This window comes from Desmodus rotundus, chromosome 3 (genome assembly GCF_022682495.2).
Source record: "Desmodus rotundus isolate HL8 chromosome 3, HLdesRot8A.1, whole genome shotgun sequence".
Taxonomy (NCBI): Eukaryota; Metazoa; Chordata; class Mammalia; order Chiroptera; family Phyllostomidae; genus Desmodus; species Desmodus rotundus.
Genome location: NC_071389.1, coordinates 12156713 through 12175152, shown reverse-complemented (window position 1 = coordinate 12175152; position 18440 = coordinate 12156713). Strand labels below are relative to the sequence as shown.

Genomic DNA, 18440 nt, shown 5'->3' with positions numbered 1-18440 from the left:
TAATATGAGCCACAGTTGAGACCTGTGTGGAATAGTGACAATAACCTGATTTACCTAACAGTTTACCAAACAACCTCTTTTTCCAGATGTTTTTAACTGCAAAATGTTGGGTACACAAATACGGCGCATGTTTTGAGAATGAAGTGCTGTGAGAGCAGATAACGAGGACACTGTTAACTGGTGGGTTAGGAAATGCTTCCCTGAGCAAGAGTTTTAAACTGAGAAATATAAGTAAATAGTTAAGGGGACAGGGTGAGATAAAGGGCAGTGTGAGTGCAAAGGCCCTGTGGTAGAGAATGCATGGTGCGTTTGGAGAGAGAAGAAAGGGGGGCAGAGTATGGTGCAAGTTCATTCTCACATGCAAAAGTGGAATTTAAACATGCCCTGTGACAAATTAATCCAGACAAACCTCTTCTGGACAAATGAGTGAAAAGCACTTTAAGAAAGTTGTCTTGTACTCTCAATTTGGTAGAATTCACTAGAAACCAACCTAAGTAGGTATTTTTTAAATATTTTTAGTTCTCACTTAGCAAAAGGATGGCAATACTTCTAATCATTTCCAGTCCCCAAATTTAGCCACACAGTTAGTGCATTGGAATAATCAGTCTATTTGGAGTGAACGAGTTACATTGATAGAAAAGAAAGAGCAAAAAGTTGGAAATCTAGAGGAAAAAATTGAAAAAATAATGAGAGAAAACTTCCCTACTTTGGTGAAGGAAATGGACATGCAAATCTAGAAGTACAGAGTCCCAAACGAGATGGATGTGAAGAGGCCCACACCAAGACACATCATAATTGAAATGCCATTGCTTCTTGGCCTTTTGGCTAAGATCAAGTGTAATTAAAATGCCAAAGGTTAAAACATAATGGGAGAATCTTAAAAGCAGCAAGAGAAAAAAAGTTACCTACAAAGGAGTTCCCGTAAGACTGTCAGCTGATTCCTCAAAAGAAACTTTGCAGGCTGGAAAGGGATAGGCAAGAAATATTCAAAGTCATGAAAAGCAGGGACCTACAGCCAAGACTGCTCTACGCAGCAAAGCTATCATTTAGAATCAAAGGGCAGATAAAGAGCTACCCAAAGAAGAGAAAACTAAAGGAGTTCATCACCAAACCATTATTACATGAAATGTTAAAGGGACTTGTTTAAGAAAAAGAAGGTCAAAATTATGAACAGTAAAATGGGAAAAAATACATATCTCTCAATAATTGAATCTAAAGAACAAATTAAGAAGAACAGACACTCATGGATACAGAGTGTTTTGATGGTTGTCAGTTGGGAGGCACGTGTGGGGGAATGGGTGAAGAGGCGAGGGGATTAAGAAGTACAAATAGGTAGTTACAGAATAGCCATGGGCATGTACAGTACAGTACAGGAAATGGAGTAGCCAAAGAACTTATTCTCATGACCCATGGACATGAACAAAGGTGGGGGGAATGCCGGAGGAAGTGGGGACAAGTGGAGAAAAGTCAGGACAACTGTAAGAGCATAATCAATAAAACAAATTTTTTTAGAAGTTATATTTATATCTCAGGTGAGGGTCAAAGTATGAGCTTTAGGCCAGTAGTGTCATTATCACCAGTGAGCTCATTAGAAATACAAGTTCAGGGACCCCAACCTACTAAATCAGAATCTGAGGGAGCCCAAGAAACATTTTAACCAGATCTTCAAGGGATCCTTAGGCACAGTGATGTTAGAGAACCACTGCCTAGGGTTACTTAACGTCCCTGCCACCATTACAAAGTTCTTCACCAAAAGCTAACTAAGAATAAGTACTGTTTTTAAAAACGGCTTGGGTTTTGTTTATCATCTCTAATGAAAACAGTAAGCTCTTCCTACGTCACAGTATCAGTGAGTTAGTTAATGTACGTTAGAACACTTTGTAAGCTGTAATTTGCTGTGCATTGCAGGTTGTCACCTAATTCAACCTTCACACCAGCCCTGTGATACGTATAAGGAGGCACTGCTTCCTTCCAACAGGCAGGCAACTATGAGCCGCAGAAGTTACGTATCTAGCAAGGGTGAGAGGTGGGACTTGCACTTGGCTTTCTGGAAGGCAGTGATTTCCAAACAATATTCCCTCTCACTATAATGGATATACTTTGGAGCCTTGGACTTGGATAACTAAGGGTTTGTTTACACCTCAGTTTCCTCATCTATAAAGTAGGGATAACACCATCTACCTCATAGGGTGTTGTGAGAATTCATTAAAGGAGATCAGATACAGCACCCAGGGTTCTGCCCGGAATACCTGGGGCTTGGCCTGCCTATGTCGGATGTTCTTTTTCTACTATGTTCTACAACCTTAGTCATGTTCACCACATACAATTAAACTGCAGTGTCTTCAGAAGTATAAGAAGTTACGGTTTGCTTATTCACATTTCTTTAATATTCTTTGCATAGTTCAGACTTTTTTGCATTGTTTTCCCTTGCATAAACTGATAATAGACCTGAAGAGTAGAGGCTTCTAGCTCCCACTTATACTAGGATTCAGTAAGGCATTGAAAAATTGTTTGGTTTTTTTTTTTTTTGCACAAGGACTAATGGAGAGGGTTCTTCGCGAGTTATACATTGCCCCACCTGGGGAGGAAGAAAATTTTTTGACTAGTTTTTGCTGAAAAACCATAATGAACTTCTAAAAATACCATGTACTTTAAAATGCATATTCTGTCCCATCCAGCCCTGGCCCTGCCCCTAATTGTAGGAGATGCTAACTACTTTGGATAAAGAGGAAGCTATACCAAACAAACTTGCTGGTTAGTTAAAACTAAATTTCAGGGTTTTTGTTTAGTATCATAGTCTCAACCAAGTAGAGTGTAAAGCAGAGAGACAAAAATTTGAAAGGGCATTTTTGGGCAAAATATTTGGTCTGTCAGGAAGAGCAGGGGCATCATTGATGATGAAATATGAATTTCCAAAGTTGAACTAACAGTCTTGAGTCTTGCCACATGTAGTTCTCAAGAACTATGTTACTGTCTCCAAACTCTGTGTTGAAACTTTTTACAGCCTTGCTGCAAGTAGTTTAAGAATACGCAAAGCCTCCCTGGCCGGCGTGTCTCTGTCGGAGGGTCATCCTGTCCACCGAAAGGGTGCGGGTTTGATGCCCGGGCAGGTCACACACCGAGGTTGTAGGTTTGGTTCCTCATTGGGGCACGTGCCTAGCTTGCAGGTTCCACCCCTGCTTGGGGAAGCTACAAGAGGCAACCAGTTGATGTTTCTTATCAATCAGTACAACCAGTGCTTGAGCACCAGCCTGAGAAACAGGAGGTTGCTGGTTCAGTTCCCACTCTGGACATTCATTCCTGGGTTGCAGGCCAGTCCCCGGTTGTGGGCATGGAATCAATGTTTCTCTCACACATGGATGTTTCCCTCCCTTTCTTCTCCCTTCCTTCCCCTCCCTAAAAATAAATAAAATCTTAAAAAAAAAACTTTTTTAAAGAATACTCAAAGCCAATGTTTTCTGGTTTACCCTTTTTGAAAAGATTCCATTTCCTCATCACCATGCGGTTTCATTTTGTAAAAAAAAGGATTCTTCCCATCATCCCTTTTTTGGAATTTCATTTCTTTTTTTAATTTTAAACATCCAATTTCAAAATTTTGATTTTTAAAATTCTGTCTTGTTTCCAGTCATAGATTTGACTCTTGTGCTCCTTTAAATTACTAGGTTTTATTGAGGGTTGGGGGTGTGGGTAGAAATCTTCCCTTTAAACCTGAAATTTTCTCAAACTTACCCATAACCACAAGGAAAAAATGTCTTACAGTGATCAACTCATTCTGCTGGGTCTTGCCTGGTTTAAAAATTGAAAGTCCTCCCTCCCACTAACTCTCGACCTCCCTGTGTTAGGTAAACCATGACAGTTGGTCACCCTTGGTATTGCTGACCTGACCCTCACTCACCCCTGGCCACCATCCAGGCCTGGTTGCCCTGCAGGCGTCTTCCTGAAAATAAGATTTGCCCTTAAAGCCACGAAGTAGGAATGAAGGGAGAATAGTAGTGATGGCAAATTTTCTTCTTATTACATAGTCAAAACAAAACTGAGTATGTTTTGCTCTTTAGTAATCTGGCAAATAGAGTTTTAACCTGTCTAAAATTCAGTCTTCAAGTCTGCTCCATCCTTGTGAGCGTTGTTAAAATAATTCCCTGGTTCTGTTGATCATAATTCAATTTGCAAAGCCTTTAGTGCAGCTTAATTAAAAACGCAGATCGTGAACCTCAGCCCCTGAGATTTTAACTCAATCAATTAGGTCTGGGGTGAGACCAGAAATTTGCAGTTGAAAAAATAAAGTAAAATGCAGTTGTCTTGCGTTTGGTGTTTAAAAAGGGGAAAAGACGGTTCACTACATACAGTTCCCAGAACCTGACATGAAAACAGGCTTGACAACTAATCTTGTTTTCCCTGGAGATGGCAGGACTAAGTACCTTGGTTTCCTTGGTTCTAGATTGTGTTTTCCACTGAAAGACGCCTGTATAATAACATTCGCAAATGTTTTTGTTCCCTTGAGGGGCTGAATTGTAACTCCATCCAATACATCAGATGTTTCAAACTAAAGGACACCTGTTGTTCTTCACTGTCCTCAGAATGATAGTAAAGCCTGGGCACTAACATTTTCCAGACCCCCTCAGGTAGCCAGCAATGTTGGCTCCAGTAGAACACCAAACAGCTCACAACATCAAGGACAGAGGTTCTCAAACTGTGAATGGCAGAATTAATGGGTTGCAACGAGCATTTTGTAAAAAATAACTAGAACATTTGAAGGTAAATGCTATTTTATAAAACTTATTTGGCTTTTAAATACTGGTCCACAATCCTTTCTCCAAAACCACTGGGACCAGCCATGCTTCAGATTCAGGATTTTTCAGAATTTAGGCAACAGTTTTCAGTGACTGCTGAGCTGAATGGAGTACTCATCGCCACCAGTGAGTAGAGCAAAGTGCAACATTGGCAGTGGAGAGTCCAGGGATGTTGCTTATCGGTACACCAGGGTCTTGGCCACAGGTAACAAATAAGGAGAAGAACTTTGATAGGGTGGTGGTGGAAGAGTAACATTAAATCTTTTCATCAGCCTCCATTTTTTCCCTGATGGTGTAAATTGTTCATTTTCTTGCCATCCTTTTCCAAGCTGCAGCTACATTGAGAGCTATTTCCCATCTTTCTGGCTGGGAACCAGGAAAGTCAAAGGACCTCCAACCCTGCCAGGACCGTACATTCTTAAGGGATCCAAGCCCTGGCCTGGCTTTGGGTTCCTTCTGCATGAAATCACAGTCCCGCAGCCTGGATTTATGGGCAGAATAAAGATCAGCCTTGCTAGCAACAGAAACTTTCTCATCAGGCACTCAAGAATTATTCTTCAAACTTCTCCTTGTTACTTTGAGATGGAACGTGAATAGATAAATGAGCAGATAAGTGTCAGTGTTCAGCCCTGTGACTCCAGTGCCATCCTTTGGTTGGGGACGCTCTTGGAATCTGCAATTGCTTCAACTTCCTCTATCCTTAAGTCTAAAATTCCTATTTTGCTTTTCTATACAAAAAGCCTAAAGTTACCTATTTTGCTTTTCTATACAAAAGACCTTTTAGAGTAACAGAAATATCACTTAGCTTTAAATTTGTGGAATAGAGGGGGAAAAGCCTATTGACAAAAAGCAGTGAAGTTTGCAAAGCTTACTGTATACTAAAGTTTCAACAGGAACTTGGCTTCTGAGAAAGTGTTTTTGTTAAAACCTAGAGGTGATACAGTTGCTCTATGGGGACTATTAACACTTCCTTTTCTAGCTCACAAACTATTTCCTCATGATTATGGGACTCCCAAGTCACTCCTGTAATCCTGGCAGAATTGTGAAGTCATGTATGTACTCCTCTCTTCTAGAAGCTCCTCTGGTCAGACACCCAGAATTTTTATTCTTCTGATTCTTTGCTGTGGAATGGAAAGCTTTAGATCCTCAAGGCTCAAGATTAAAACAATGCATTTGCACTGATCAGTTTGAGGCTTGTATGTTAGCTCTCCTTGGTGTTAGCACTTTGAAACTGCTGTAGAAGAGGGTGAAGCTTAAGGGACTTTGATGTCAGTGTGATAGGTCTCTGAGCAAAAGAATCTTTCCCGTGCCCTTGATGGTAGTAACCTCCATACACTGGTTAAGAGTTGACTAGGTCCTAAACTTGTCGAGGTGCATGTCCTGCAGTGCAGGTCAAACAGCCTTACGGTTTAAGTAAAGGATACAAAAATTATCATGTCATTGTTTACACAATTGAATATGTTTACCAGTGTAGCTCAAAGAAGGCCAAATGAGGTAAACTAAAACCATACCCTCATGGAGTCTTAACTCAGATGCAGCTAAATATGGAAACAAAATTGGCCAGTTGTATTTAGCAGAAGTAAAATGCCTCAACCAAAAAGCTTACACAACAAAAATTTCAAACCCTTTAAAGGTAAAAGGGTTTTTACTTTTAAAGGTAGAAACATACAGCTTCAAAATTCAGCAAGTGGTAGACTTAATGCATGGTTGTGTGTGTATGCACACTTCACACGCACTCTTGAGAAGGAATTTTGTTTCGGGGCTTTCCCTTGGGTGTACACGTTGTGAACAACAGAATAAATTGTGTGTGTACTTAAGCAAAAATCTGCAGAGAAGGAAAATTCTAATTGGGTAGGGTTTTTTTTTTTTAAGATTTTATTTATTTTTAGAGACAAGGGAAGGGAGGGAGAAAGGGAAAGAAACATGGATGGGAGAAACACCGGTGACACAGGCACGCGCCCCGACCGGAATGAACCGGCAACGCTTCACCTTGCTGGACGACCCCTAACCAACCCACTGAGGCACACTGGTTGGGTAGTTTGCTGAATGAGATGGGGTTAAAGCCATTTTAGGGGAAAAGAAAGGTTGGATGTTTTATGCATATGAATACATTAAAAATGAAAAGGGTCTTTAAAAAGGGAGACAAAAGATAGACGTGTTGATAAAGTACAAGGAAGTGAGCAGGATGACGAAATGGCGAAAATGACCAAAACCCCTTGTGAACAGGTTGAATATGCTATCAGGACATTAACGACAATGGCTCATCTCATATGGAATTTTTGGTGGTGGCGAAATTTTTTACACATCGGAAGTTTGGGACTGAGGGGCTGGAGAGCTATGGCTGGGCAAGCTGGTGGTGGGCAAGTGTTAACCGCAGAGACTGAGGAGTGGGCTAGCCGCTGCTTAAATGGTTTCATAGCAAATCATTAGAGTGATTTGCACATGCATTTGACTTTTGATTGCACTGCTGTCGAGCCTCGGGCAATTCTAGTGTTATTTCCCCATATTCATTACCAGCATCTCCTCTACCCCTCCCCCTCCCCGAACCACCTGCTACTTTAAATACATCGAATTTTTCCAAACCGGCTGTACATCGCTTAGGTACGCGGATGCCAACGTAATATGACAATTCCAAGTAAATTCCTGCTTTTCTGATCTCAGAGTTTCCTTTTGGAGACCTGTGCTTGTGTAGGCTAATTAGGAAGTCAAGGATGACCGCTCCATAGGACTTAGAAAAGCAACTCCCGCAGCTCTTTTCCCGAGTTACTACTCTGCCCTGTACTGTCTGCCTGCTGAATGAGAACGATTGTGACGTAATGAATTCTCCGCTATCTGGTTCTCCAATTCTTCCACGGTCTTCCAAGGTGGGTACCGCAGTTTGTTCTGCTGCTGCGGCTAAACTGAGAAGCGGGAAATGCCTGCCGCTCTAAAAGGCAGACGGACCGCCAAAGCGGAAACCCGGTTAAGACCTGAGACTGACCTAGAGAGTAGAGAACAGGTGAAGAGTGAAGCGTGCTCTCCTGAGGAAAACGACATCGCACCGCCCCAGCGACCCCGCGCCACCAGCGCAGTGCAGGCTGAAATGTGCGTGGACGCACAGCCCGCGTGCGCGCAGCCTTGGGTGTCGGAGCGCCCCCTCGCACCGAGTCGGGAAGGCACGTCTCCGCGTTCCCTCCACTCCCGCGAGCTCGGGACGCGGCCGCCGGCGCGCGGAGGGGGGCGGGGCCGGAGCGAGAGCGCGCGCACGGGGCCGCGGACAGGGGGGCGGGGCGGCAGAGCTCGGCGGCTGGGCCTGGAGGACAGCAGCGGCGGAGGAGAGAAGTAGCAGCGGGAGTGGCGCGGAGAGGCCGTACCGGACGTGGGCACCAGGAAAGGGGAAGCGCAGAGGTAACAGAGGACGGAACTGGCGGGCGGGAAGTGGGCACGGGTTCGCTAGGCCCCGAAGGCGAGTGGCAGAGGCCGCTCACTCGGGTACCGACGCCACTTCTCGAGAAAAGGGGGCGGGGCGCTGGGGTCCCCGGAGGTGGTGCCTTTTGTCTGCCTTCCCCGGCCGCTCCGCCCCCTCCTTCCCCTCCCCTCTGCGTCCTAGCCCCCTGCCCCGCTAGTTGACGCTTCCTCTGGGGCCCACGCGCGCGCTCCCGCCCTTGTTTTGTTTGGACCGGGGTGGGGGGAGCGGGGAAAGCGCTTTCCCGGTCGAGGGCCTTGCTTCCCAGCGCGCCTGCGCCAAAGTCCGCCCACCGCGCCTCTATTGGCTGAGGGCTTGCGCATGCTCCGAGGCCTGCGGCGGGTCTCGCGCGCGGCTCCCGCCCTCCCCTTCATCCCCCACTCCCTCAGCGGTTTTCGTAGCCGGTTCGAGAGATGCCGGTGGCAGTGACTGGCTGCGGCGGGCCCGCCTCCCGGGCTCTTCGCCTCTGCCGCCGCCATTACGGAGCTCCCTGTGGTGAGTTAGTGGAGCGCTGGTGCCAGCGATCCGCGGCTTCTTGCGTCGCGCGGGCCGGCGCCGCCGGGTGGTGGCGTCGGCCTCCGCCGCGTGCATCCCCGAGCCTGAACCCCGAGCTGCCGCCGCCCCGCAGCCTTTTGGTTTTGGCGTCCGCCGCCGCTGAGCCCTCCCGTCAGTTGCTTCGCTGCCTTCATCTTGGCTCCGCTCTCCCCCCCGCCTTCTGCTCGCGCACCGCACCGGCCGCTCCCTGCCTCTTTGTCTCCGCTGTTCTTTTTTGTCGTGTTGGTCTCTGCGGTCTGGGCGAGGGTTGCGGATCCGTGGGCGCTGCAGAGAAGGCGCTGCTCCCGCTGCCGCGCCGCGGGCCTGAGCTGTCGTTTTCGCGTCTGGCATTACTAGAGCTTGTCAGTTAATAGAGTCGGGCTTGTGAACGGGAGCGCACGGAAAGAGACGGAGGCCGGAGTGGTGGAGTGAGGGCCCCAGGTCCGAGTTCTGATACCTAATTGCCCACTGTCTGTGACCGAGGACGAGCCCCTTAAGCTTTTTTGAAGGAGTGTTGTCTCCAGCACGGAGGACGGACCAGGTGAACTTCACCGCCACTTCCGCGTGTGCGTTCCCTGTGGTTTTCGTGCTTCCCGAGTTCCCGTTCCGTTGCAAAGTGAGAATCCCATTAGAAATTCACCTGGAACCTTGTGGTCGAGCTGCCTTACCTCAGAGTGAAGTTAGATTTGGAAGATACTTTAATTTTGTTTAATTTGGCACAGGCATAAAATTGACTATGAGCTTTTTAAATTGCATTGCTCCATTCAGAAGTTTAGTGTATTTGTTTCAAAGTGGAAGTAATATTTGAAAGGAGTTTTGGGGGGCTTTGTTTTTAGGCTTATTTAGAAGATTGAAAGCGGGAAGTTTGTGGAGGAAGTGTGCAGAGGTCTTCATATAATGATGAAAACTCTGTTTGGCCAGTTACTGTGATTACTGTAGCTTGTGAGGAAGGGCCATGTAGTGTCCATAGTATCTGTTCCCTAGGCGGACACTAGCTAAATACATACTGATTTATGGAGATGCGAAGCCAGCAGTCAAGTTACAGGCATCTTTCCCTGACATTGCCCAGTAAGTCTGGATATTGTGAAAGACTTGAGATTAGCACCAACTTGCTGTATTCATTGCATAGCTGGTGACATTACGATGTACAGCATACTTGTTATGGTAAATTAGGAAATAATAGTACTTTCCCTAACGTGAGTATTTTCAAAGATACCAATAAACTGAAGTATATGAAGCTGCTACTTATTTGTCTATTGCTTTCTCTTAATGTAGAGAGAGGAATCTAAAACTCTGAAATTCTGGACTTTTTACTTCTACAATTTTTTCTTTATTACCTGCATTAAAACAATTTGCATTTCCTTTGACAAAAGCAAATCTTTCTATTATTAATCTAACATTAAATTTTTAAGAAATCAGATTGATCACCACAGGAGGGGCACATAAACCACAGATAAACTCAGATTGTTTTTGACTCATAGAGGAACCCAAGTGAAAACTTCAGTAAGTTTCATCTACTTTTTTCACTTAACAAATACTTTTTAACACATTCTGTGCCCGATATGTTCTTAGACACCAAGTATGCAGCAGTGAACCAGCTAGATAGGATCTCCGAGGAGGAACAAGTATGGCAGCCAAAGTGTGATCGTGCGCACGTGTGGCAACAAAAGTTAACTTAATAGCTACATGGTGATGTTGGGGCAGAGTGAATTAACCATGCATGTAGTTTTGCTAGCTCTGTAAAGAACAGTGAACTTACTAAATAACTCATCCCCCAACCTGTGACAGAGAAAGTAGTACAGACTGAAGCTTTAAGTTCCATGACCTTTACAAAGGAAAGTCAGAGCTAAGGCAAACGTGTCTTAATATTTATCTCAAATAACTTTGGGTTTTACTTTTTTAAGTATTCTTCACATACTGAATATAGTACTAAGTACTATCAGATGTCATTGTTCATTTAACTTATCCCCCCCCCCAATATTTATCCAGCACCCACTATGTTTGGACACTTCTAGGTGCTGGGAATACAGTGGGAGAGACTCATACTGAACAAGTAAACAGACATATATTGACTTTTAGGTGGTGTTAGATGCGATAAAGAAACCTGAAGAAGAGTAAGAGGGATGGGAGGCCTTTCTGATCAGGGGTAGCATCGAGCAGAAACCTGACTGAAGTACCTATGCAAAGAGTGTTCCGGTTTAAGGGAACAGCAAGTGCAGACACTGACCCAGGGGCCAAAAGGAGGTCTGTGTTTGGGGGTTGAGAGAGCAGAGTGGTCTGTAGAGCAGTGGGGAGTAAGATTGGTGAGATAAAGGAGGGGGAGTAATGGGGAGGGTTTAAGCAGAAGAATGTCAGAATCTTGGAGGTAGGGGGTGGGCAAACCAATTTATTCCTCCCTCTGTGCCCATTTCTGAGGTTATTCCAACCTGGGCATACTTCTTATCTAATTCAAGCTGTCATTCTTGTTCTTTGGTTGATGTCTGATGTGTTTATGGACTGTGTACTTGTTATTGCCCAGACTTTAGTCAGTTTTATCACTTTGGCATCAAGGGCAGCTTCCTGTGCCCCCTCCCTTTGTTAACCTGTTTGTTTTAATTTTTAGTAATTAGTGAGTACAGAGTTGACTGGAAAGGCTTTGACACTTTTTCAGCATTTTGTTTACTGGGAAAATATGTTTTTTTATAAAGATACCCTATGAATAGAGACTCCTGAAGGTTTTGTTCACTTCACAGTAGCATTTTCAATCTAGCTAGTGTGTTATCATGGGTTAAGAAAGATGAATTCATTAGCAATGTCACTTTACCAAAATAACCTGATTGTGATGTTTTATTTCTGTATAATGTTCATATAATAAAATAGCAGATTTGCCTAGTTTTTTATTATTATCAAAGGAAGCATATTACTATCTTAAGTGCTAGTGGATGAATGAATGAGCGGATCTATATATTGAAATCACTCCAAGATAGACTTTTAAGTTTCACAAACCTAAATAATGCCCTTAAACCCAACTTGGCTCTCTTTTCACAAATCAGAAAACAGCTATCTTTATCCTTGTATTTTATAGTTGTTTGAAGTGAATTGCTGTATGAGCATTTTAAGTAGTTTTGTAACAATTGATAATATTTAGATATTGATGGATATTCCTAATTTACTCTTGATAATAAGTTTTAGTGTGCTATATTATCTTGAATTCTTTCAGCTCCTTTCCTTGCAGCTGACTGACAATTCACAAGTCTGGTATTGCTCTTGGTGTTCCAATAAAAAGATTTCCCCAGTAGCTGTGGAAGCATTCTCTATGTTTGGATGTTTGTTGTATTTAAATATTTTTATTTATTTATTTATTTATTTTGAGACGGGGGGAAGGGAGGGAGAAAGAGGGAAAGAAACAGATGTGGAGAGAACATCCATTGGTTGCCTCTCACATGCCCCCAGCTGGTGACCTGGCCGCCAACCCAGGCCTGTGCCCTCACCAGGAATTGAAATGGCGACCTTTCAGGGTGCGGTGCAATGCCCAACCTACCGAGCCACACCAGTTAGGGCTACATTTGGATGTTTTGGACTCGTCCCAGTTGTTTTAGCTTGGGACTGCTACCTGACAAGTTGAAAGCTCTTAAATTCCTAGATAAGGTTGGAACTTAAAGTCTACCAACTGTGTTAATTGTTTATTGGCACAGAGATCTAAACACTTAACTGATCTTTTTCTTATATTGTAGAGGGATTATAAAGTGTCATTGAGTCCCAGATGAGATTTTGGTGGGGATAAAGGGTGTTAATGATCAGACAGATTTGAGTGACAATGGGTTTTACTTTTGAATATTTAATTATGTTCTTCTGTGCTAGTTTTGCTTATATTAAAAATATGATAAATGAGGTTTTAGAAGCATACTTCTGTTTTCCTCAGTGATGGTCTAAATCAGGGGTGTTCAACCTTTTGGAGTCTCTGGGCTGCGTTGGAAGAAGAAGAGGTATCTTGGGCCACACATTAAATACACAAACACTAATGACAACTGATGAGCAAAAAAAAGGCTTTAAGTAAATTTACAGTTTTGTGTCAGGCTGCATTCATAACCATCCTGGGCCGTATGCGGCCTGCAGGCTGCAGGTTGGACACCCCTGGTACTAAATTTACTTCTCTGAGTCTGGAGACTTTTAGTATGTTATGTTCTTCAGTAGTTTTTTTTTTTTTTCTTTTTAGTTAATTGATCTTTGAGTAAAATTTGAATAAATTGTTCCTCAATCTCATTCTGTCCTAGTTCCTGATGGTAGCAGGATGGGGTGGCGCTTGGTTCCTTACGAGCTTTCTTGTGCTTGTTGCCTTCGTTCGTGTGGAAGGTGCAACAGCTGCTGTGGCTTGTGCGTTTGTTAGTCGCTGCTTTACATAGTCTGTATTTTGATAGAGATTTTATATTTCTGAATGATAACTAAGTCATATGTCACTTAACTATAAGTATTATACATTTTTGTTCCCTTTGCATGTATGTTAAAATTTAGATGTTTTAGTTTAGTTTTGTTTCTGTTAATCTTCACACCAGATTTTTTCTGTGCTTTAGGTTGACTTTTCACCACACTGAAACCATTAGGAAAAATCCTTGTGGTTAACAGCAGAGGCTTCAGAGTGTAACCTGTACTCGGGCCTAGAAATTATTTTAAATGGCGACTGATATGTCTCAAGGTGAACTCGTCCATCCTAAGGCACTCCCACTTATAGTAGGAGCTCAGCTGATCCACGCGGACAAGTTAGGTGAGGTAGGGGCTGACATATTCTTGAAGCTCACTCTTGGATCAGTCCCTGTCTTCAGGCTCTTCTGGGTCCTTCTTGGTACATGTTCCTTCCCCTACTTTGGGGAGTCTGGATTGTGAATCTGAAAAAATAAAATATACAGAGTTCTTTTCATCTCCCTTTCCCCCTCAAATTTCTCAGAAAACCTCCAGTCTTCTATATTTATTCTAAATCAAGTATAATTATTTGTTTCCATTTTAAATTCTTGCTAAAAGAAATATTTTGAAAAGTACTTCTTAAAAATCATATTTCACTTCAAAAAACTTGTTAATTTGCATCAGATCCTGGAGTAGAATTAGAATTCATCCTCTTCTGACACCCAGTTAGGCCCCTTGGGAAAGAGAGAAAAGAGAATTTTCTAATGCACGTGTGATTATGGCCATCTCTTCTCTTAGAAGGTAGAAGATAGCACCATGCCGATTCGTCGAACTGTAAATTCTACCCGAGAAACTCCTCCCAAAAGCAAGCTTGCTGAAGGGGAGGAAGGAAAGCCAGGTAAAGTATAGCAGTGAACAGCTTAAAAAGGTGAAAGCTTTTATTTCAATTTGGAGTGTACAATAAATTCCCTTAACCTTAACTTTTTTTCATAGCTAGGTGTTTTTGGAGAACATTTAAAGAGAGAAGTGGTACCTGTCGGTATGTCATTTCTAGACCATGTAGGCAAAATAAGGGTTTTATCCTGTCTCTAAAGATTTTTGGAAGGTGAAAATCTCATGTTTTTGGAATTAAAAACAGAAAAAAAATTGGAGAGAACAGGAACAGTCGAAGAGTAGCTTCTGGGCATACAGTGTCACGAAGATGAAGACTGCAAGAATGGAGGACTTAGGCCTTCAAAATGGACAGTGGAAAGCCCACCCAGAAATCATCAGGAGGCCTTAAGGAAGCAAATGGGTGATCAAAATATTGGTTTAGAACTTTGGTATTGGTGAAGAGAAGGTTGGCCACACAGAGGTGGGAACATAATGAATTGAAAAAAATGTATCACCATCAACCTATTCATTCCTTTATGGCATCTCTAACCACCTCTTCTTTTCTTTGCTTTTCTTTTTTCTTATAACCTTTTTCTTTCTTCTTATTTTCCTTTTCTGCTTTCTTGCACTTTATCTCAGGTTTTCCAGGAGGAACACATAGTGCTCCTGTCATGGCTGTTAGAACCAAGTATTTTCTGACCAGCATCGATTAGACATTAAAAATATATGCACCCTAGCCCTGGCTGGTGTAGCTCAGTGGATTGAGGACAGGCCTGTGAACCAAAGAGTCACTAAGCTCACTTCCCAGTCAGGGCACATGCCTGGGTTGTAGGTCAGGTCCTCAGAAGAGGGCACACAAGAGGCAACCACATACTGATGTTTCTCTCCCTTTTTCCTTCCCTTACCCTCTTTCTAAAAGTAAATAAATAAAATCTTAAAATACATATATATATATGTACACACACACACACACACACACGCACCCTTGTTGCCTTTATTCCTTGGTTCACCAGGGTTATAATCTTTTCAAGCTAAGCCAGGATTTTATCTCAAATCCTCAGATAAATATTATAAGTAATTTGTGTATCCTGGCGTAAGGCATTAGGTGACATGGGAATCAGCATGTTAAAAAATAGTAGGTGCTGTCACCTACTATTGAAGACTGGTTATTTTGTTTAGCACTGAGATAAGCTACTTAGTGGCACATCTTGATCCATGTTTAACAGCCAGCGGAAGCCACTAAATTAATAGTAGCATCAGTTTTCAGAACGCATGCCAGAGTTGGGGTGTAAGGTATTAATTAGAAAGGTCAACCAATAATTTATAAGGGACCACTAAGTCACTTCACACGTTATATGTTTGTTTAATCTTCTCTTTACCCCACTAGAGTATTTTGTACATGAAAATAATTAGACTTCAATTATATTTTGAATTTTATAAGCCCTACCTTTCAGACAGAGGCAGACATAATAGTTTAATGGGTTGGAAATAATGTTTTATACATAATATATGCTCAGTATCTGTTGAGTGACTGAACCTTTATTAGATACTCATGATAAAAAATACATCTTGCAGTTATCTGTATTGCCAGATATCATTATTACAATGAAGTTCTAGCCCTAATACTTTGTGAAACAGTTCTAGAAACAGAGGATGCCAAAGGAGTATGGGAATCATCTACGTAGCACAAGTGCTAGCCTATAGTCTTCCCCTAAAACGTTTTATTTTATTTTCATTTTTTAAAGATTTTATTTATTTATTTTTAGAGACAAAAAGAGGGAGAGAAACATCAGTGTGTGGTTGCCTCTCACGCACCCCCTACTGGGGACCTGGCCCACAACCCAGGCATGTGCCCTGACTGGGAATCGAACTGGCAACCCTTTGGTTCACAGGCCATACCAGCCAGGGCAAAAACATTTTATATAATCTAATAACAACTGAGATGTAGGGTTACTGAAACTTGGAGATGTCAAAGAATTTGCCCTAAGACACCAAGCTGGAAAATTAGAAACACTGAACTAGAATCCAGATGTTTCTGACTCAGAAAACCTCAATTTTGGTGAAACATATGGGAGGAGTTTCTGTTTACATGTAAGTTTGGTTGAAGAGCATGATCCAGGGTGACATTTACAAATGATAGTTGACTGCCCTGAAATTTATGATTTAGACATTTAATTTGTTGGAAAACCAGAAATTTCTTTAGAATTGTATATATATGGTCTGGTTATAAGAAGGAAGTGGCATTTTTTTTTTTAAGATTTTATTTATTTATTTTTAGAGAGAGGGGAAGGGAGGGAGAAAGAGAGGGAGAGAAACATCCATGTGTGGTTGCATCTCGCGTGCCCCCTACTGGGAACCTGGCCCGCAACCCAGGCATGTGCCCTGACTGGGAATCGAACCGACGACCCTTTAGTTTGCAGTCTGGTACTCAGTCCACTGAGCCACACCAGCCAGGGCGAAGTGGCATTTCTTAATTATTTATGTTGAAGTCCACAAAGAGGTCTTCATCATTATCCCAGTAATCCATGTAATTTAAGTGACCGAACTCTTGAAATATGTTTTTATTTTTTGCCTAATATTTTCCACTGGAGTTATTTTCTTTGAAGCCCCTGCTTAACCATTTTCTGGGGTTTTGTTTTTTAAGTAGCTGCTCAAAGAGACAAGTAGCTTCAGACCTCAGTATCTCCTCTCAGGTTTCTAGCCTTGCCTCAGTGGTTTCACTTGGAAAATACATGTTAATTTTCTGTTACTAATCCCTTACTAGGATTTGTCTTTTAAATTATGAAATGGCTCATTTCTTAATTATAAGTCTCATTAATATTACACAGTAGAATGAACAAGATACTTGGTTTGGGGTGAAATGATTTTCCCTTTCTGTGTAATTTCCTGGTCTCTCTCCTTTTCTCACATAATTGTTTGGATGAACACCCTCTTGCATAGGCAACTTGAGTGACATAAATGAGGAAACTAAACTGCACTCAGTCATTTGTTCATTTTTAGAATCCATTTGTTAATTGGAACATTTGATTTATCTATTTAATAAGATAAACTTTTACCCTTTTATTGACTCAGGCTCTAATATATCTACTTGGTGCAATTCTGCTCACCTGATTTTTTAGAACCAGACATAAGTTCAGAGGAATCTGTCTCCACTGTAGAAGAACAAGAGAATGAAACTCCACCTGCAACATCTAGTGAGACAGAACAGCCAAAGGCAGAACCTGAGAGTGAAGAAAAGGAAGAGAAGAAGTCCTCTGAGGAAACCAAAAAGGAGTAAGGAGTTATACCTTCTTGCTATATATAATTAAAGACTGCGGAAAAGGACTGTAGACAAGATTGTTTTAAAGTGTTACAACATTGGCTTATGCTAGGTATTTGCTATTTGGTTTTACTTTTTAGAATTATCATTTGAAATAGGTTTATTATATAGTTGTATAGCCTATTAGACAGTGCAGTACTTTGCATAAGAATGGTATGAATAATCCAAAATTCATTCCATTTGGCTTTGGAGTGTGTTTTTGTGCTTAGAATTCATTATGGGAGTGTCTGATATCTTAACCATTGACATAATTTTTTTGAACTTTTTTATTAATTTTAGAGAGAGAGAAAGTACATCAATTTGTTGTTTCACTTATTGATGCATTCATTGGTTGATTCTTGTATGTGCCTTGACTGGGGATCAAACCCACAACCTCGGGTTACTGGACAATGCTCTAACCAATTGAGCTCCCCAGCCACAGCGTAGCATTGACATAATTTCAATCAGAAATGAAACATGAGTATAAAAATCTGACCTGGGAGACACTTAATCATTGCGCTCCTCCCTCTGTGCCAGGAATGAGTTATTTTTATATGCTCATATTAGAAAACATTAATCTACAGGATCTGGCAGAAGTAAGGCCTGCTTGAGTGTAATTGGTAGGGTAATAATATAGGTGTAGTAATCTATAGTGTTAGTTGGAACATTTCACCTAAAATGTCATGTGGTGTGCTTGAGTGTGATGTTGTTAATGTTAAAGAGTTACATGCTTATGATTTTGTAGTAAAAGAGTTTGTAATTTTAAAAGGTGCATTATTTGTGCCAGATCCTGTATATTAAGCCATTGCTGGAATGACCTAAAACTCTGTGTATGTTTGATAAAGTATTCAATTGGAGGCTGACTTTGAAAATCTGAAAACAGCCCTGGCTGGTGTGGCTCAGTGGATCAAGCTCTGGCCTGTGAAACAAAGGGTCGCTGGTTTGATTCCCAGTCACGGCACATGCCTAGGTTGCAGATCAGGTTCCCAGTAGGGGGTGCATGAGAGGTAACCGCACATTGATGTTTCTCTCCCTCTCTTTCTCCCTCCCTCACCTTCTATCTAAAAATAAATTAATTAAAAAAAAAGAATCTGAAAACAAAGTTTGCTATTGATAATCTGTA

The 18440-nt window shown here is 42.0% G+C and overlaps 1 protein-coding gene across 6 annotated transcripts in view; it reads left to right on the top strand.

Moving 5' to 3' along the window:
* Window positions 1–8040: 8040 nt before the first annotated feature.
* Window positions 8041–18440, top strand: part of HP1BP3 (heterochromatin protein 1 binding protein 3) — a 37248-nt gene continuing 26848 nt past the window's right edge. Inside the window, exons 1-4 of one of the 6 annotated variants that reach the window (XM_071220853.1) lie at window positions 8041–8177; window positions 13320–13515; window positions 13948–14044; window positions 17139–17292. In XM_071220853.1, the coding sequence (XP_071076954.1) occupies window positions 13420–13515; window positions 13948–14044; window positions 17139–17292 (347 nt within the window). In that variant the 5' untranslated portion in view covers window positions 8041–8177; window positions 13320–13419. Of the gene's footprint in view, window positions 8178–8230; window positions 8731–13319; window positions 13516–13944; window positions 14045–17138; window positions 17293–18440 lie in introns of those variants that run through there. The other 5 variants (XM_024554313.3, XM_053921179.2, XM_024554315.3 and 2 more) reach the window with 5 other exon arrangements.